General features: G+C 38.9%; 1 protein-coding gene across 8 annotated transcripts in view; it reads left to right on the top strand.

Annotated features, from left to right (window-relative positions):
* Nucleotides 1-236: 236 nt before the first annotated feature.
* Nucleotides 237-20,852, top strand: part of TLE1 (TLE family member 1, transcriptional corepressor) — a 69,723-nt gene continuing 49,107 nt past the window's right edge. For 2 of the 8 annotated variants that reach the window (XM_042826756.1, XM_042826758.1), the window contains exons 1-5: nucleotides 242-401; nucleotides 635-735; nucleotides 2,006-2,069; nucleotides 2,161-2,205; nucleotides 20,328-20,390. In XM_042826756.1, coding sequence (XP_042682690.1) covers nucleotides 378-401; nucleotides 635-735; nucleotides 2,006-2,069; nucleotides 2,161-2,205; nucleotides 20,328-20,390 — 297 coding nt within the window. In that variant the 5' untranslated portion in view covers nucleotides 242-377. Of the gene's footprint in view, nucleotides 402-634; nucleotides 736-2,005; nucleotides 2,070-2,160; nucleotides 2,206-13,285; nucleotides 13,354-20,327; nucleotides 20,391-20,852 lie in introns of those variants that run through there. The other 6 variants (XM_042826755.1, XM_042826757.1, XM_042826753.1 and 3 more) reach the window with 6 other exon arrangements.

Below are 20,852 nucleotides of genomic sequence, written 5' to 3'. Positions count from 1 at the left end.
GTGTGCTGCTAAGGCGCGGAGCCGCCCGGTGCCGGAGGCCGTCGCCCTCCTAATCCCGTTCGGAGCGGGCGCTCCCCGCCCTTTGTTGTGCTGTCTCCGTCGCCGCGGGGCCGCCCCGCGTCCGCCCCCCGCGGAGCCCCGCTCCGGCCGCCCCATGAGCCGCCGGCGGTCAGGAGCAGCGCGGCCGTCTCCGGAGGCTTCCCGCCCGCCCCTCTCGCTGTGACGGCCCCGCCCGGAGCCCACTACAGAGCCGCTCGCCCTCGTGACTCGCCCGTCCCGTCCCACGGAGCTACCGCATCAGAGTGGCCGCGGCCGGAGGATGTCCCTGCGGCGGGATAACTGAGCGCCGCGGGACGGTGTGAGGCGCGTTCGGAGACATGTTCCCGCAGAGCCGGCACCCCGTGAGTACGGCGCCGGGCGGGACCGGCTCTGCGTGCGGCGGTCACTTTCCGCCCCGAGGCGCGGGGAGCGGCGGGGAGGAATCGGACCGCTCAGCTGCGGGAGTCGGCGGGAGGAAAGGGCTGGGGCCGGGGTCGCGGCAGGAATGGGGCGGGCGGCGGGACGGACCCTCGTTGCGTCCCGCCCCGTCCGCGCGCTCTGACTGTGCCTTTCTCTCCCGGTCCGTCCGCACCAGGCGCCGCACCAGGCTGCGGGGCAGCCCTTCAAATTCACCATCCCGGAGTCGCTGGACCGCATCAAGGAGGAGTTCCAGTTCCTCCAGGCTCAGTACCACAGGTGAGCCGCGGTGGGGTCGCGTCGGAGGGCCGCTCCGAACCGCTCCTCCCCCCCTGGGCGCGGGGTTGCAGCGAGCGGCCGCGTCCAGGCGGTGGCGTGTGGGGCCGGGGCGGCGCGGGGCCCTCGGGCGGGAGCTCGGCTGGAGGCGGCCGGGCCCGGGGTGAGGGGCGGGGAGGTGTTACGGGGGGAGAGTGGCGTGGCGCGGAGGGCGGCGGAGGAAGATCCTTCCTCCGTTGCGTGCGGTGTTCACTCTAAGGTGAATCCGACGCCGACGTGCTGTGCTAAAAGAGCCTGGTGGATGGCAACTTTGTAGCGCAGAGTTAAGCGGCGGTCTCCTGAAGCCACGAGGTGCGCTTCTTCGCGCGGCGCTGTACGGTTCTTTGGTGCTGGAACCCCGCAGGGAGCGGGTTCCTGCCTGCAGAGGGTGTTTGGCAATAAGAGGCTTTTGTCTCTCGATTTTGTACTCCCTTGCACCTGGATAGGGATAGAAGATCTGTTACTTTCCATGCAGGAAGTCAGCCGACTGAGGCTGGGGTTCTCTTTGATTTCCACACTAGTTTGATTCTCACTCGAGATTGTTGATTTGTCTGAGCCGTCAGTTAGAAATGAGGTATAAACTGTGAACATTCGGTATTGCAGTTGTAAGTGGAAAAAGGCTGCTTTCCGCAGCGTTTGTTTCAAAGTATGCTTTAAGGTGGCCCTTAAAATAAAAAACAAAAAAAAATGTTGCTGCTTTTGCTTTGTTCAGTCAGAGTCCTTAAAGCGATGCTGCTGTTTGTGAAGAGACAGATAACTTCTGAAAACAAATTTGCTAGCAAATGGCAGTCAGTTACTGCTGTACGGCTGCAGGCAAGATAACCCCAGCTGGAGGTGCCTGGAGGTTAGGAGATGGAGATATGCCTGAGATGTAATTCTAACCACAAATGGTGCCGTTTGTCTGTGACTCTGGAAGTCACAAGTGAGGAAATACTCCTGGCTGCTCAGAGGAACTTTGGAGAATGTCTGATCCTGACACAGCCCAACAGTCCATGTCCTTTGCCTGTCTCCGTAGCTCTGGAGGCAGCTGCAGCTCTCAGGCAGCACCACAAAATACTTTCTGAATTTCCTGCTCTACCCTTGTGTTTAAAGTATGAATTAAGCATTTATCTGTCTGTTTGCATGTGAGTTATGAGGTTTTTTAATTAGCTGTTTTTGTCAAAACACAAATAAAGTGGGTAGGTGTCAAAACAAATGACATAGTAGTTACATTGAAGTGTGATCTATTTTGTAGCCTTAAACTGGAATGTGAGAAACTCGCCAGTGAGAAGACAGAAATGCAGAGGCACTATGTGATGGTAAGTTTGTTTGTTCTTTATTTCAGTAAAGATCTTACAATACAATGCAAGCCGGTATATAAAAAAATAATACGTGCTCCTTTATTTGCAGTATTATGAAATGTCATATGGATTAAACATTGAAATGCACAAACAGGTAAGGCATTTTGTTTTCTAAACCACAGAAATTTGCAATCAGTCTTCATTTAAGTGTAGCAGCTGTGTTTGTCTTCAGATAACTGCGTTGCATGTCTGAATAGACTGACTGTAGCTGTGGTTAGCAGACCTATGCCTACCTACTGTCAAATGTGGTGTAGGTTAGGCTGAGTGACACAGCTGTCTTGCTGTTGGTCCTGAAAGGTGATGTCAGAGGTAGGAAAGGTCTCGTCTCTGTTTTTGAAAGTGTAATTCAGTGCTTATGTGTTTCTGATTTGTCGCTGGTAGGAGGGAGCCTTTGATGATGACTTTGTAGCGTATGTAGTGACAGTTGCTCCAGTACTTGCCATTTAAAAGTATGAAAGGGTTAGTGACTTGGAAAGCTCAAGTTATGACTATGAATTTTCAAGTTCCCATAAAATTCACACTTACAGCCACTATAATGGTGAATAAAAAGAGTGCTGAAGTAGAACAAGACACTAAAGACCTCATAAGAGAAGAAAACTAAATGATTGCTCAGCCCAGAGGACCCTCAACTAAGTAGTCATTGTCTGCCAAATAAAGCTTTAATGGTAGGGTGTAAGTATTCTGTAGATATGCTGACATTCACTTTTTCATCAAGATGCTGGTACAATAAGTCTTTCAGAAATCGATGGCCTCTTAAAAAAATTATCATTAGATGAAGTTGCACAGTTGGACACATTTCAAAGTGCAACAATACAACTCTTTCTTGAAGTGTATGTGCTATTTCATCTAAAATTCTTGTTTCATTAAATTAAAGAGCATGGATGACCGGTTAGGGCATAGCGAGTAAATTGATTAGTTCAGGCTTCGGATCTTCAGTATATTCAAAGACTTTCATTAAGTAAGTGAACTGCGGAGTAGAATTCTTCTTTTGTAACTCTGAACTCTTTGATTTTTATTTTGTGTTCACTTAAAAATATTGTATTTTGTGAGGTGGTATGGTGGTTCCTTGGTAACATTGTTTGCAAAGCTAGGCTAGTGCTCCACAGTGTTTTTTAGAGTTACACTTGTTTGAATCCAAAATGCTGGTAAAAGCAGGGATGTTAGACGGCCTAGTTGTTTTGAAACGATGCACTGAATAGGCAAATAGAACAGTAGGAGTGGTGGGTAACTTGGTTCAGCGCTGTGCTATGTTTTTGTCCAGTCTGTGTTAAAAGAATGGCATTTTCTCAGTGAGGTAACTTTTTTTTTTTTCCTCTTTATCCACTTGATCCTGATTTTTGGGTTTTTGTTTATTTAGTCTATTGTAAAGCTCAGAATAAATAACTTGTGAGGAAGACAGTGTCCATACAGGGGGTTGAGTTGGTGCAAAATGGATGTTATCTTCAGAAGATCTTGACAAAGTCAGGTGACTTCTGTAAATGTACAAGAAAATTAAGTAAAATCAATTAAGCCCATGAGATTAAAGAGCCTCAGAACTGAGGTTTCCACTTTGACCTTAACATCTGTGCATTGCAAAGGTTTAATGCTCTGTATATATGGCAACTATAGTTATCTACCCGGTATGCAGTGATACTTGGGAAGCTTTTAAGATTTATGGCAGTCCATTATATCTGCATTGATTCTGGTGGAGGAGAACAGAGCACGCTTACTCCCTGTGTGCTGTTAAGGAAAGAAAAAGCATTTGAAGGAATAAATAGTTTTTCTTGGTTATGAGTTTTAGATACTATGCTTTTACATGTTGAGGAATTCTGAAAAGAACAGCACCTTCATGTTAAAGATTTAGATGACTACAGTAAGGTTTCCTAGCGCTGTTAGAATTCAGTATGTAGGTGATCGAACAGTAAGGAGACAAAAAAAGCAAAGCAAAAAAAAAAAAGCCACCAATGACATTCTTCTGAATTTCTACTTCTAACGGTAAGTTCTGAGGAGGCTTTTGTCAGATAGTAATCATAATTCTTATTAAAACTGGTGACGTCTAGCCCCACGGGTGTAGCCAGGCTCAAATTGATGCTTTTTGCTGGCTGATCACCAGCATGGCCTAAGTGCTCATTATGTTGTAGAGAGGGCCTTTGGAGCTCTCATTATGTTTGACAGGAATTCTCTCTAGGGGGAAACTGGGCATTAGCTAGACTTCTGACAGGCTGAAATTATTCCTGCTTTATGGCTTATAACCAAATGCTAGCAAGGCATCATCAGGGGACATGAAAAATTGTCATTTCTGACAACATCTTTGTTACTGAAAGATGCAGTGATGGGGAAACTTTCCACTGAACAAGCTTTTATGTTCTTAAGGCCTACCTTCTACGTGGATGCTGTAAGCACCCTGTGTGAAGCCTTCAGAGTGCTTGGGCTGCTGATTTGAAAATAAAAAAATTGTACTGCAGTGGTGTTAGCTTGTGCAGTGTGCTGTCCATATCACTGTGGAAGGTGGGGGTCACTTTCGTTAAAGAAAGTGGTTGTAGTCTGCCTGCTGATAAAAAGGTTGATTTCTTGTGCTGATGCAGTTGCTTCAGTTACTAAACTCTTCATTTAATTCTGTAATCTATTATGATTATAATTTGGCTAAAATGGTTAGGACTTGAATGTTGCTGTATGCAGGTTTGACTGAGGCAAACTCGCCAAACAAAAGCAGCTGTATGGCAGAGTTTTCAACTTGAATACACTGCATTTGTGTCAATGAATGGCTGCATGAAGGCTTTCTTAAGCTTCAGCTTTGGCTCTTTGTAGTGTTTAACTTTGCACAATATGCTTAAACCCAGGTACTGCATTTGAGTGCTTTTGAGCTTGCTGACTGAACACAAATCAGGACATAATAATTGACATACTTGTGGGTGGTTTGTGTTTTCTTGATTTGTTTCTGTTTTTATAAGAATATCAAAGGTTAATTCTTAAGAGGATGTTGTGCCTGGATTTTTGTACTGTTTACAGAGCTGATTATCTTAAGGTGTATACAGTTACTGATTAACATTACTGTCTCTGAGACAGAAACAAATTTGAGGATTTGCTGAGGATAGGTGGGGTTGATTCAGGTGTTGTTTTCATGTGTGTTGTGGATTGAATTAACAGATGAGAGAAACTGAAGAGAGTTTTTCCCACTGTGACATCTGTGGCTGGCAAAGCAGATGTGTCAACTGCTAGTGCCAAGATGTAGAGTCTTTTGGGTATTAAAAGGCCCACTGTACTTGAAGGGTTACTGCCCTTGGCTATTAGGGAGAGATGCTGAAAATAAAGAGGTGCTGCCCTGTCATCTTCTGTCATAAGTCGAGAGATAAGGCTTCCTGTGTGTTTAATGCCTAGATTGTTCAGGTGCAAGATTAGCTCTTGCTCAGTGGCAGGCAGCCAAAGAAAGAAAAAATCATCACTGCTGAACTAACTGACAGACTGTATAAACTACTACAGTATTTGAGTGTCTGCAATCCCAAAGGTGACAGCTGGTTTTCCTTCTCTTTGGGTGGGTTATTGTGATCTTTGTGACCTGCCTTGAGGGAGGAACGTCATTCAGTAGAAAAAGAGGAACGGGGAGTGGAAAAGGAAGGAAGGGTTCTTTCACAGTGGGTTCTGGGGTGAAAGGTAAACACCTTTTTCTGCTATTTGCAATACAAATCAGGCTAGTATTTGAATTGCCTTTCAGCAATTTTAGCTTTGTAGCAAAGGGTTAAAATTACATTTCATCTTCTGTGCAAAATGGAAGATAGTGTCTTCTGGATTTGTGGGTAGGTCACCACTGGCCTCCTATAGAAAAGTATACAAATTCCTGAACTGCATTATGCTAACCAGTTGTGCAGCAATTAAATGTCTGTTTCAGTCCAGAATGTTTTATGAAATAATTTCTAATGCTCTTTGTTCAAGGACTGAATCTTCTATTGATATCTCATTAGAACATCAGTCTTCAGGAGTGGGTTAAATAGAAGGGAATTAAGAAGCTTAGTTACCTCTCTACAGCTCCTGAGGAGGATGGCTGTGCTATTGAAAGGGATTTAAAGATAAATTAATTTTTTCTTTTTTTTTTTTTCTACTTGCATTTTAATTACTATAATGAAAAACGGCATGAATCCTAAAGGTTTTGATGCACTGTAAGTACTTCAAGAGAGTTTTACAGTTGGATCTGCTACCTGCTTTTATTTTAAAAGAGAAAATAGGATTGATTGGGATATATTTTTCCCTCTACAGTTGTATTTATTCTATAAATACTGGATTTCTAAGTGTTTACAATTGTATCGCCAGTATAGCCATTTAAGCTACATCTACAGTTCCTAAATAAGGAGGAAAGCCTAGAGAAATGAGATCAACTTTCTCAACTTTGAAACTATGTTCAAGCTCTAGACTGACATTAAGGAATTACCTGACAGATTCAGGGCGCTGTGTGAAATATGTCTCCATGAGGCTTTTAGATAACCATATTGTCAGATACTATCTATTATGCCAGCTAATATACAACTTAATCAGAAAGTATGTCACAGTATAAACACTCTACATATGTTAAATACTGTCAGATCATCTTGCATTTTGAAATGGGTCTGCCAGATTTCAGGTTCATCGCAGGATCATTCAGGGAAAGGAGAATCTTTTTTTTTATTATTTTTTTTGATGATGTTGTCAAACTTCCTTTGTAATGCTAGAACTTAATTTGCTAAATTTCTGTTATTGTACTTTATGGATTGGCTCAAGCAAGCTTGTGGGTTTTTTTATTAAAAAAAAATGATATTTTTGGAACAGGGAGTGGAAAAGGAAGAAAGGGTTCTTCTCTCACAGTGGGTTCTGGGGTGAAAGGTAAACACCTCTTTCTGCTATTTATTTGTAATACAAATCAGGCTAGTATTTGAATTGCCTTTCAGCAATTTTAGTTTTGTAGCAAAGGGTTAAAATTACATTTCATCTTCTGTGCAAAATGGAAGATAGTGTCTTCTGGATTTGTGGGTGGGTCACCACTGGCATATACTGGCATCTAAAAACAACATTATGTTAACTTGCACTTATCAGAAGACTCTACAGTGCTTATTAATTTAAAAATGATAACAACGTTCAGTAGAGCTAATGATGTTGTCATTCCACTGAATTTAAGAGTTGAGAATATATAATGACAGCTGTGTTTACATTGTAACTGTATACTCAGCTCCCTCTTCTCACTGGCATCAGTTACTTGCTCCGTGCTCCAGTTAGTTGTCTTTATGAACAAACAGGAACAAAAAGGAGAATTGATTTTTCTTGATCAGCAGTTTTTATATTCTTAACCATTTCATTCTCATCATCAGGGGTGTGAGGTTGATGGGTGTTCAACTTGTAGTCTTATGTAAAACTTCTTTGTAGTGGGTTTTTGCCATTGTGCGGGGAGGAAGCTGTTGTTGGTGCAAGATAAGTAAGGCAGTTGTGTTGATTTTGGGGGGAGGGGCTTAGGGGCTGGGGATAAAGAAACTTCATTTGTGATGTTATCTTTGTTTGATGACCCTCAGTTCTCAGCAAGTGCATGTAATTGGTGTCTAGTTGCCTTTTCGGTGCGTTTAGAATTTTAGACCTTTGTGAGTATTGTTTGTGACTCACTTTCACATTGGGTGGTCCTATTCTACTCAATCTGTGAAAGTACAAGTTGTTCAACAGCTTGATCATCTGATATGCCTTTGCTTGATTTTTTTTTTTTTCTTTTTTAATTTATTTTTCCCCATTTTCAGTCTACTCCACTGAAGTGAGGGCACAAGAACTAAATGCAATTGTCAGGGTTTAGGCAAGCCAGAGATTTATGTAATGACATAATTGTTTTCTGTATTTTTTATTTTTTTTTTTTTCTGTAGAAAAGTTCTAAATACTTGTTTTCTTTGCAGCGCGACCAAAGATCGGAGAACTGCTAGTATCACCTCTCAGATTTGCTCACATTTGAGTTCTTGCTCATGAACGATGTTTGCTCCATCAATTTACACTGAGGCTAGGGGTGGTTGCCCCTGGTGTGCCTATGAGTGTGTCTAAGTTGTGTAATTACATTGTTTAACTGCCCTCTTCAGCTTGTAAGGCTGCTTTGCAATTCTTCTGTCTGTCATTGTTTCTACTTTGAATCCTCTTGTGGAACTAATGTTATTACTTACTGTGTGCTGTCTTCTCCAGACTGTGTTGCTCAGCATACTCATAAACCAGATTGTAGTAAATGTTCCTGAGATACTACTGCTGACATTCCTTTTTCTGCAAGAGCTGATGGTTTTCCCTTGCCCTGTTCTCTATTTTTTGACAATTATTTATCTGTTTAAGGCATGGTGCCAGAGGCAATTGAAAGGTAGGTTAGAATTCACTAAAACATTGCCTGTGTGAGCTCTACTTCAAATCTGACTAGGTTTTAAAAATAAGTTTTTTCCTGAAGTCATTTATTGTAAAAGAAGGCATAGTGATGAAATTTCTTTTAACTTTTTTTTTTTCCCTCTGTATTTGGTGCAGTGTATAATGGGTTCTTTTTTTTTTTTTTTTTTTAATGAACAAATGGAAGTAGCACTGGTTTCTCTTAGAAACATGTTCCCAGTATGCTTAAGTATAAGTGGAATGGAAAAAGGATTATAGCTTTATTTTTATAAAATTCTGTTGAGGATTACCTTAGTTGTTAGCAAACCCAGTATTACCAAATGTATTTTCAGTGTGTTGAGAAAACTGTTCAGAAAATTAATCAGTTTGGTAGATTGCTTTGAAGTTTTTATAATGATAATAGTGTTTTGTGGCTAGTGATAAATTGAACAGCATTTCAGAAGCCTGCAAACTCTAATTGGGGATTGACTGAGTTGCTTTCACCTTTTCTTTATGTTCTTCAGAAGCACGAACAAATTAGCACAGATGATTAAATTACAAATTAAAGTTCTTTGAGAGCTGTTTGGTGGGTTATCTGTCAGGGTTGCTTATCTGGAAGTACGTTGTACTGCTTAAGTGATTGGAAGACTTAGCTAGCCTTTTAGGTTGTGTGGTCACATAACAGAAAACAGACGCATTTGTGTTTGGTGCTTTTCTTTTGTTGTTGGTGTGGTGATGGTGGTGTTCCCTCTGCCTTCCCTCACCCAGCATGGATTTTTTTCTTCTTTTTTTTTTTTTTTTTTTTCTTAATCCTGGAGATTTTTGATGTTTGTGTAAACAGTCAGTCAAAGTAACTTACTTGTAAGGTGACCAGTCAGGGTATTGACAAGAACAGACACAATAGAAAACTGCATTAGGAGGCAAGCCATTGGGATTTGTAGTAAATATATTACAGAACACAAGTGAATTGCCGATACTGCTTGTTTAGCAGTTTGCAAGGGCAATGGTAGTATGGATTTTTGAATTAGAAGGGAAGGACTGTTCTTTCTCTGTGCTGGAACATCTACTTGATGGCTGAGGATAAAATTGATTTAGAGAACAAAATGCTGCCATCTCTGTTTTTGCCATTTTAGAGGCTTCTGTGTGGATTAGTAAGCAAAAACAAGAAGATAGCTTTCAGTTTTGGAGAAGGGAGCAAAAATATGTATGCTAGTTTGACTGATTGTGTATTAATTCTAAGAAAACATTATTCAGTCGGGTCAAGAAAAGCAAAAGACATCTAAAAGCAGATAGTTTTAATTATCTGTGGCAATTTGCTTATTTATGAAGTTGTTTTTAAATATGCCAAACCCCCTGAGTTGCTGTGCTCTTTACTTCCTTATATAGTGATCTCAACCTTTTCAAGTGCAGAAGTTTGAATTAAATCTCGGGGAGGACAGAGAAAACCCACATTTTCTTGGGAAAAATAACAAATAGATTGTTCTTTTGTGGTTTTGCCCTAACAGTCTCTATTTACAACAGAATGTGCTTTTGTTTTGTTTCTTACTGAAATGTTTATCGCTGTTTTTTCTTTATACAAGTCTTGAGTCTGGGTATAAGGTCATCCTGAATTTCTGCTTTGTAACTGGCTGTAAGGTTGCCAGCCATTACTTTGCAGATACCTAGCTGTCTCTAATAAGGGATATAAATTGCAAAGTAAGAGAAGAAAAAAAAGGTCTTGGTGTGGTTTTCTTTTTTTTTTTTTTTTTTTTTTTTTTTTTTTTTTGTTTTATCTGATGCTGAAGATTAGCAACAGCAGCCACTCTCAGACTGTCTGGGTAATAGTGCTTTTCTGTGACTGAAGTGCTTTTTCAGTTGCACCCCCTTTGTTTTTCCCCCCTTTTTTTTTTTTTTTTCAGTTTTAGCCTTTTTTTTTTTTTTTTCCCTGTGCATTTTTGTCCCCGTGGATAGGAAAAGGCGATTGTTTGTTTTCTTTCCAGAAGCCTCTTTGTGCACTACTGCATCCTAATGTTCATTCTTTGAGTGGTTTTGCCCAGATGAAGAGCAGTGCCCAAAATATGCACTCCAGGGGCACACTATGCTGAGTAGCACAGAGTTGCTTAGCTTACTATTGACTGTAGTGGCAGCCTTTTACTAGTGGCATACTGCAAAACAACTTCTGATTCTCTGTGACAGAGAGGTTGATTGCTTTTCTGGCCCCTTGAATCCTTACTTTTTGCTCCTATCTAGGTATCCTGTGGTTCTTTATGCCAGTTTGACCCAATCCTTTTTATTTTTCCTAGTCGTTTTTTTTTGTTTTTTTTTTTTTTTTCTTTCACTGCAAAGTGAGTTCTGAAGCTCTCCTAGCATGTTACGCATTTCTTTGCAACTCTGTAAATTAAGGATTAGGGCAGGTAAGGATATTTTTATGCTCATTAGTGCAAATGTTAAAAAATACCAGTCCTGTCATCCATGCAGAAAGAACTTCTTAAGTCTTGATACTTGGTTTAATCATCAAGCAGTTTTGCACATTCTTGTTGTAGTAGAACTGTGCTGTTTCCATTGTTCCTAAGAATGCTACACTACTAGTGTAAAATTCTCAGTGAAGAAGGTATAGCACATGTGTCACTTAGCCATAGAGGACTTACCTTGTTGGAATTTACGTGGTTCAGATATTACTTACTGTTGTAAAATCAATAGAAGTTACAATTTGTCTTTGCTTTACCTAATTGAGAGGATTTTAATGTCTCGAACTTGAACAGTTGAATAAAGCCTGTCTATCTTTGCTCTTTCACAATCTTTGCTGTTTTCTTTGTCAAGTATTGTCCTTTTATATGTAGTTTTCTTTCTGCCTGACACTTGCAGGTTTTGCAAGGTTTTCACTAGCCCAAGCTTCACTAGTGTGCTCTTGCTACACTTCAGTTGCCATGGTTAACTTGATCAGAGCATTCAAGTAAAGTGAGTTCTTTGCAACTCAAACAGTAAAGGAAATGTTGACCTTAGGTAGCTAATAATTTATATTAATTATGTGGTTGAAGACTTTTGTTTTATAGTTAAAGGTGGGTGAAAAAAAAGTTTCTAGCAGCATTGGTGTCTCTTTACTATCTCTTTCTTTCTGTAAGTGAATGAATTGAACCTTTTTTGTTCTCTTCTTAGTATGTCACATGGCTGAGCACCAGCTTTGTTTTTTGCATAACTTAGTAGTGGCACATAATTTTGTAACTATGTGCTAGTGCTGTATATATTTATACTACCTCACCTGGCATAGTTTTTACTTCTTGCACGCTTTCTTCTTTGCACCACGTTAGTTAGAAACTGGTGATATAGATTCTTGGCAGAGTTCATCCTTACCCTTCTTCCTCTGTCCGTTCCTGTTCCATTCTCAGATGTGTTAACTTTCACGCATGTCCTCAATACTATTTCATAAAAAATTCATCAGCTTTCCAAATGCTTTTTATCTTTCAATAACAGATCCTGTAAAGATGAACTTAACCAGTTGACATCTGATTTCAGAAGTCTTGAGAGCCTTATTACTCTGCTTTGTACCAATAACTATAAACTGTATTGTGATTGTCAATCTCAAATTACTTCCTGTCTGGTCAGTTTAAATCAGCTCTTGTCTACAAGATGTAATCTAGGTGACATGTTCACTAGCTCTCTGTATCCTGTGGCAGAAGAATATAAGCAAAACATAATAAAATAAGGAAGAAATTTATTGACATATCTCCAAGATTTTGCTGAAAGACTTCCAAATTTCACTTTCTGCACACAGTAAAAGTAACTATTCCTTCCAAATTCTGTGGCAGCTAATTCTGCTAACAGCTAACAAAATTTGTCGGTCCTCCTGACTTGTTACTGATTAGTGAATCACTTGATAGCATCTGAAGCATTGATATGAGCACACCTCTAAGGCCTTAAATTCTTTCAGTGACTTGAGGTGTTTGAATCTCAGGTCTGAATATTGTAAATATTGTAAAACCGTTAAATTAATGTGAAATGTACAAGTGCGTGTGATGTGTTCGATTAAACTCACTTAATTTGGTAGTTATTCCTGAAGTTCCAGTGAATGCAGTGTATTGTATTTAATTTTTTCCTCCATATTTCCATCCCTTCTCTTGATATGTTGTACTGCTTATTTCGTCAGTTTTCATGCTCTTTGTTCTACTCCAGATCAGATTCTAATGCTGTTATAGTCTTACTTGATGGTTGATAAGGACTGAATCTCAACTGAGAGTTTTGATAATGTCTTGAGTACTTTAAGTGTTTTGTGCTTGATTTGAGGTACATTACGCTCTTACATCTTCAAAGCTACATAGCTCTAGGTACTTCCACAGTTACGTAATATCTCTGACATTCTATGGCCATCCTAATAAAGTGGCTCTCTGTGGGTGCTTTACGGATGTGCTTAAAAACTTGGTTGTAGGTTATGGGATTGAGAGCAAAACAGGAAGGATTTTTGGAGTGTATCCTAAATCAAAGGAAAAATGAAGGGTATGGGATTCCTTTCTATCAGATCTAGCAGTTACAGCTATTCTGTTTTTATGGTCCCTTTCTTTTATACTTCTTTTTGTCTCTTCCTTTTTTTTAGATAGAGCTGTGTTGCTCAGCTGTTCTTGTGTTAGCTAGGTTCTTAATGCCCCAGTAGTAATTAATCAAAACATGTTTGATAATTACGAAGAACGTGTGGGATGGGAGGAGCTCATCTGGCTTGTTGTTTCCCTGTGCTTTCAGTTAGGCTCTTCCTGTGCTTCCCTGTGAACAGCTGCTACTTGGTCGATGCTTCTTGTTAGTCTACTTGACTTGCTGATCTGCTAAGCTGGTCCTTTTCCTTTTTCCTGTAGAAATGTTTTCTGCTCAACTAGTGAGCTGAGATGTTGGACGATTCTGAACATCTCCAGGAGTGCTTTTGGAATAAGGTGATCAGTGCGTGCCTCTGGAAATAAAGGTGGTGAGACTTTCTCTTTTGGATCAGTCAGCTTCTGACTTGCTCTGCCGACTCATGAAATCTGAGTAAATGGGAATGGTGTGTACCCCAAAACAACTGGAAAGTAAAGTAAAGCTCCGTGTTGGCTTCAGAGATTTAAACAGTTCTGTGTATTAAGGTTGGCTTAGGCCTGGAAACAAAGCTGTGGAATTAAGATTTGAATGCACGCAAAATGAACTGAAGTTGGATTAAAGGAGAAATGTTATAATAGCCCATTTTAGCCAAGTTTATGAAAAGTCTTAACATAGTGAAGATGTGTGAAAGGATCACTGGAATGTCCTGACAACAGCTTTGTTGTTGCCAGTTGACTTAGGTTCAACAGAATTTACAGCTGCAAGTGGCATGGGCAGTTGTTTACAGTGGTTCAGTGAGAGCTGCACAACTACTCTATTAGAATAGAATGGATTTAAATTAGACATCTGAAATATATCCAGTCACTTTACAGTTGAATAAAGTTCAAATCTATAGTAGATGTTCGCTGAGTGTAGCTGTTGGCTTGTGTCTCAGATCCACCCTATGTTTAAATTAACATGACCTTTCTGTAACATAAAGTAACACCTGAAGAGGCTTCAGATAAATGTAGCTTAGATAATAAATGCACATTTGGAAACTGTCATTCTGCAACTTCGTCATTTTGAGGTTTTGTTCTGTTAATATTTCTGTTTCTTCTTTCTTTCTGCACTCCCACCTGCAATATGGTGATGTTTTGTTTTTTTCATAGCTAAAGATTTTTCATGCTAGTCTTCTTGGTGGGGCAGAAGGAAAACTGTATTTGTTAATGATATGTCATGTTAAACTGACAGCTTATCCCTCAAATGCAGAGTTTGTTCTTGTTTCTGAAGTGAATGCTACCCATTGCTGCTTGTCAGTATGGATTTCAACTATCTGTGGAGAATAAACCTTCCCTCCTCCTCCCATTGGTGTGAGCGTTAGTAATGACAGTGTTTATAATTTAAAATACAGTTTGAAGGCCAACTTCCACAGTTTGTCGCGTGGTGGTTAATATGGCTGTAAAGGGGAGATGAATGTGGCTACTTCTCCCAGTCTGTTACTCAGGAGACGAGTAAATTTGATTGGCTGCTGCAGTTCTAGCAAAATCATTTGATTTGAGAGGAATAGAAAGATAAGATATCCAATTACCCAAATGATTTGCGGGGTTAGCCAACGTTGTCATGGAGATGTGAGTTGGAACAAATTAAATTTTAAGCAATAAAATAATCTTAAAGCACGCCTGGGAACAAGAAAATTTGGCAGTGGCACTTACCTGAATTGAATCTTAGCTTGACACACTGTTGCTTGACATTGATATACTATGGGGGCCTAAACTTCTACATGGTATATTGCCTTTTTTCTTCCTTCTTGCAACTATTGCCAAAACAGATTGTGGTGTATTAGTTTTAAATAAAAGGGCATTAATTTCTCAGTGCTTAATGTGGATTCAGTAACTCATAAACAGCAAAGTTCGTAGAATGCTAGCCTTAATCATTTGAGACTTTTGAATATTTAAATATTGAGATTTAATCATACATCCAACATCTTCCCCATCCCCAAATTGTTAGCAACGCATTCTTGAAATTGCATAAGCTTTACCATGGCAAAATTAGAAGTTATGCTCTGTGAAACGTTGGTTGTGAGTTTTATGTGCTCTATGATAGGTGTGATTTTTGTTGTCTCTGAAGATCTGAATCACATTAAGAATAAAGGCTGCTACACTTCAGTGCAGGTTATTCTAGTGTTTCTGCAAGAAGAATGAAAATAAAAATGGGTACTAACAGTTTAAGACTAAATTGTACATTTGCAGTTTCTTATCCAGGGTCTTCGTAGAGATAGTTTTCAGTTAGTTTCTGGTTTGCAGCAGGGATTAAAAATGGTCAAGCATGTCCCATAAAGAGGGCTTTTATCTACATGCCTGTTAGACATATGGGGATGAAAATTGGTCTGAGGTCAAGTCAGTTGCATCATCACAGCCTTTGATTTTTCTCCTCATCCCTACTACAGATCATCTCAAATAATTCAGTAATGACCAAAAATGCAACATTAACCTTTACTATCTGTTGGAATGCTGTGTTAGATGCTGTAAATATCAAGAAATCCATTTCCTTCTTCCAGAAGTAGTTCAGTGTTGTGCTTGGCTTCCTATGTTTTGAAAGTGTAATTGGAGGCATAGTACTTCAGAATTAACTTGTAAAGCCTTTATGAATATTTGACTGTATATTCTTTTCTCTGCATTGAAGGCAGGTTGACTTAATTGAATGGATTAGGACTTGCTTTTTCATTATCATGGTAACCTTGGGTTTTAGTGTTGCTTTTCTTGAATTTCCTTTTCTGAAGCTTTCTCAATATTTCTCCTAAGCTGTCTTCCTCCAAATTAGATGACAAATGTTTTTGATTTTTTTTTTTTTAAATTAGTTTGAAATAATTGAAGTAGGAAAAAATGTGATGAAAGTGCAGAACTTGAACAGAATTTCTTGAACTTTAGAAATGGTGATAGAGTACTTCAAACACCTATCTAACTTTTGGTTACAGAAAATGCAATCTGCAAGAGAAAAAATGAGTTTCTGTGGACTATTCTGGCTTAGCATTGTTTGGTAATGGTAGACCTGGACAGCTTTGTGCAGTCTCAAAACTAATAAAGCAACAATTGTCATAATACAGCTGATTGTCACAATAATGTCTTCTAAGATTTAATTTCTGCTTTAGTTTACTGTAGTTGCTATAGCTAGTCCTTGCTGTGACAAATATGGGAGGCTCTGACTGGAGCAAAACCACAGCTGTTGTTGGAAACTCTGAATCTCATCAATGATAAACTAATTTTCCTGAGGTGGAAGTTGCATTTTTTTTCAGTTAGAAATGAGAGTGCTGACTCTTACTGGCTAGGGCTTCTTTTATGAATGATGAAATGTGTTATGCGTAGTGAGAAATCTGAGTAGAAATAGGGTTCTTGCTTCTTCCCATACCAGTGCAAAAATCTGCATTTGCTTAAGAAAATTGTGATAAGTATGAGATATTACATGGTGCTTTGTGATGTACAGGGTGTCAAAACATTAAATGATCTGAAGTAGACTGCTGTAGAGGAAAACACTTTGATACTTAAGTGAATATTATATTTAGTTACTAGCCTGGCTGCTTGGTTCTATGTCATTATGTTAGGAATTCATTTTAGCAAGTGACACATCTAAGTATGGACACTTGAGTTTGGCAGTGTAGGGTCAACAAATGTTTTGACCTTAATGAGTCCTTAATGATATGGAATGAAGGCAAAAAATTGGATGAGTAATGCCAAAAATAAGGCTCAACCTAATTTACAAAATGGAGCTGATTTCCTTCATGTTAATTTTTAATTATACTTTAGAAGGGAGGGTGGCATTTCAGTCAGAGGTCTGACAAGCTTGTCATTTGCAAATAAATCAGAAGACAATCATTGCTACAGCAAGAACCACTCAATGATGTAGTTTGGTCATTCTTTGATAGGTCTCACACTCGAGACCTCTGTTAAAAGTGAATGTGTTCAAGAGGTACTGCATTAAGGACACAAACAATTAAGGGCTCTTCAGTTGCTTTGCTAAGAGCTGCTGTTGAGCTAGGAGGGCTTTCATGAGAGATTCAGGTTTCTGCAGTCTGCTTTACCAAAGAGCTGGAGAACATACGCAATTAGACATATTTGTCTCTGCTCCATGCGACTTTCTGCAGAATTTTCTTTGTTTACTCATTCCTTGGTCTGTTCTATGTGACTCAAGATCAGCAATTAGATAATAGGCATGTTATACTGTGAAACCTCTGAAAGAAAGTAACTGATAAGTATTTTTAAACTGTTAAGTGTATGAGCCCTAACTTAAAAAACTATAGCTTGCCTTAGTGTCACCAATTACTTATGTTCTGTCCTGACTGACTCATTCAAAGATGTTTTTTGGGAGTGTGTATCTATCTACGTATGTATAAAAATACACCTATTCAAATTTATTTGGTCTTGGATGCTGAAAGTTCATTTTTAACAACCTGATTTGTATTTAAATGTACGGAATTTTCTTTTTCTCAATGCTGAAAAAAACCTCTTGCAGTTCTTGATAATGAAGATTAAGTGAATTGTGCTGTAATACCTAGTTAAGTAACTCTAATTATAGAACAAAGATATTTTAAAAACATTAGTAAGAGTACTTTCTACTAGTTATTTGATTATTTTTTTTCTTTTTAAAGAAAGAAGTTATAGAGATCTGCTAGTAAATAAATAATTTTTATAATTTTAAGTACTTTAATTGTGTGTGGGAAAGAGTGCCAGTATGCAGACTGCCTTTTAAAAACAAGCAGATTTTAGTTATGAGGTGCAGAATAGAGAATTTTAGTTTTCTTCCAGAGTGAATGCCGATTACCTGGCTCTTGTAGCAGTAGCAGCACATCTTTAAACAAGCACTTGTTTATGATTTGTATGCCTAAATTTACCCACAACTGTGGATGAATAGGAGATGCTTTTATATGTGATGATGCCTTGCTTCAGAAGGTGTTAGGAAGAAATTTTTCCCTTCAGATGGTGTGTGAGGCACTGGAACTGGTTGCCCAGAGAAGCTGTGGATGCCTCATCCCTGAAAGCATTCAAGGCTGGTCTTGTTGGGTTTGTGGTTAATCTGATCTAGTGGTTGGCAACCTTGCCCAAGGCAGGAGCTTGGAACTAGATGATCTCTGATGTTCCTTCCAACACAAGCCATTCTGTGGTTCAGAAAGATGCTTTATTTCAGTGCCACTTTTCAGTTAGTTATTTGTAGTACTGACACAATCAATTTAAAACAAGATTAACTGAGGAAAGGCTGCACCTCTTTCTGGGTTCAACACTAATTTTTCAATAAGCAGACAATCTCTGATTAATATTACAATGCAGAACAGAGGCAAGTGTGTCTCATCCTTTCTGTGTCTTGTGCGTAATTCAGATGAATTATATGCCTTTTTTTCTCTTCCAGGCTTGTTTGATCCTTTTTGATAGGATTATTAGAGAAAAGAAATAATTTCAAAAGTATAACTGTTGTTTCTTGGGACTGGTAACTAGCACGTGATGTTATGTGCTGTTGTGTTAGTGTGTAGTTCTGTATTTACACCGTCACAGTGAAGCTCAGATGCTTGGGAACTTGTGAGAAAATACAATAATGTATATGACTTGCGTGCTTTCTAGGCTGTTATCAAAATAGACTTTTCACAGTGACAATAAGGTTACTTTTCAAAATTATGGAATAGAGAGACTCTTTTGTGTGGGCCATGCAGTCTAAAACAAATTTTTAGGATAAACCAAATTGCTTCTGTAATTTTTATTTTCACACTTAAAACCTGCTGCAGTTCACTTTAGCTTCTGAAAACAAAGCTAATCCTGTTGGTCTAGGGCTAGCTTATTGGAAATGAACCACCTCTCAAACAGTAAGGCTGCTAAGTGGCAGTCTTTTCATTGCTTACTATCTGTGTTCTTTAAGCCTTTTAATAGCAAATTGTCACAGTCATCATACATGTCTTTTTTTCTTTAAGAGAACTTAAGGTACCAACAGATCTGTTGATAGCTTGGACATGCCAATAACTCCTTTATATTATTTTTGGTGATAGTTATCTATTACCAGTGAATGGAATGATTCATAGTTTATGCTCATAGACCAAACAAAACAGAAATGGACCAAAGCTGCTTGTTGTTTAGTCTTGTGTAAGAAGATGGATATTTCTGTTAGAGACCTATTTGCATTGTTGTGGGGGACAGAAGGGGTTGCTGGAAAGTGGCAGTTTGTTCAATGCCCATGCATGAGGAAGCCACTTTACCTAGAAAGAAATGATCTCTAAAGTGTTCAGGAGATCCACGGGGCATGTGGACCTGCCAATAACTGATGTAGGTCAAGTGGAATACTTCAACTTACATCAGAGAGAGGAGTTTTAGAAGTCTGATGGGAAAAGAGGTGTTAAAGCTTGTCTGTTGCACTTAGACCTCAAGTTACATGTTTCTTGAGACACAGAAGCACTGTGGGGCTTTTGTTTTCTAATTACTGATTGTCTGATGTGTAAGCATCAGCACATCTCAGTGTTTTTGTAAGAAATCTGGGGTGATGGGAAGGCTTGGGGCAAAGGCTCAGCAGATAAGTTAGCAATGTTTTCATCTGACTCGCTTGAGTTTCTCTTTGTTCAGGTTTTGGCATGTAATTTGGCCGACAATTCTCAGCAGTGATTTTCTCCGTTTATATCCTAAAACACAACAGAAAAACAAGGAAAACTGTATATATCTTAGTGATAGTAACTAGTTAGAGTGGTTCTGTGCTGCTCTTAGCACAGGGCTGTTCCTACATCGGTTTATTGTTCTCCTGCTACTTGTGGTTTCACTGATTTATTGTTACTGACTACCTTTTTCTTTTCCCCCCGATGTCCTTACTTTAATTCTGTCTTAGTAAGTATGTTTTAGAAGCCTTTGTCTTTCTTACCCACTCTTCATTGGTTCTCTTCTAGTATTTTGTATTCCTGTAGTTTTCTTTCTGTCAGCAAAACTAAGATTGCCTTGTAATTGGCAGAAAAAAATTGATCATGAAAGAAACATTCTTCTTGCATGCCTGTCACCTTCATGTTAGGCTGCTTGGTAATTTGAGTAACAATAAATTTTAGTTTTAAAAGGCCTTATTGTGGACTTAATGTTTTTCAAAAATGCTGTACTTGTTAATTAGCTATATACAAGGATCAGATTTGTGCCTAAATGTGTATACAGATTAGGTGCTTCAGACAGAGCAGATGTCCCAGAGTAGTTAACTATATCTCTGTATTCATTTAGGCTTAAATATTAACTATTAGTATTTGTACTGGCATGAAGACATGGATTGCTATGTTTTTTACTCCACAGTGTTAACCTAATACAATCCTGTACGGTACCTGATATGTGGGAACTAGCAGAAAACACGATTTTAATCAAAATGCTTATTTTTCCTCCATAGACAGAAATCGCCAAGAGATTGAATACAATCTGTGCACAAGTCATCCCATTTTTGTCTCAGGAAGTAAGTAAAACTGTTCAGCTGTTAAAGTGCAATTATGTTGCTTTTCTGTTTGCAAATTAGCTAGTTTTAAGATGTTAATTTTATCACAATGCACAAGTGCAAGGAACATCTGTTATAGCTGAAGTGTGCAAACCCCCTGCTAATTTGGTTTAACAGATCTGAGTTCAAACTACTGACAATGGCTCAGCCTTTTCCATTCCCAGAGGAGAGGGGAAGTATGTGGTGTTTTTTTTTTTTTTTTTTTTTTTTTGTTTTTGTTTTGTTTTGTTTTTTTAAATAATAATAAAAAAAAATCAACAACAATGCAAAAAAAAATGATTTCATTTCTGATTCTGGTGATTACTTATTTGATATTCAGTTGTCAAATGTTCATCCAGTGAAAATACGTATGCTCATTGTCTACATCATTTGTATCAAAATCTAGTGTAAAAACTGAGTAGTTAAATGCAAAATGCTTTTTAA

Source organism: Centrocercus urophasianus, unplaced genomic scaffold, assembly GCF_019232065.1.
Source record: "Centrocercus urophasianus isolate 14NV4802_14NV808 unplaced genomic scaffold, USGS_Curo_1.0 seq_27, whole genome shotgun sequence".
Classification (NCBI taxonomy): Eukaryota; Metazoa; Chordata; class Aves; order Galliformes; family Phasianidae; genus Centrocercus; species Centrocercus urophasianus.
The sequence above is the reverse complement of the archived record's forward strand: the minus strand, read 5'-3'. Positions and strand labels throughout refer to the sequence as shown.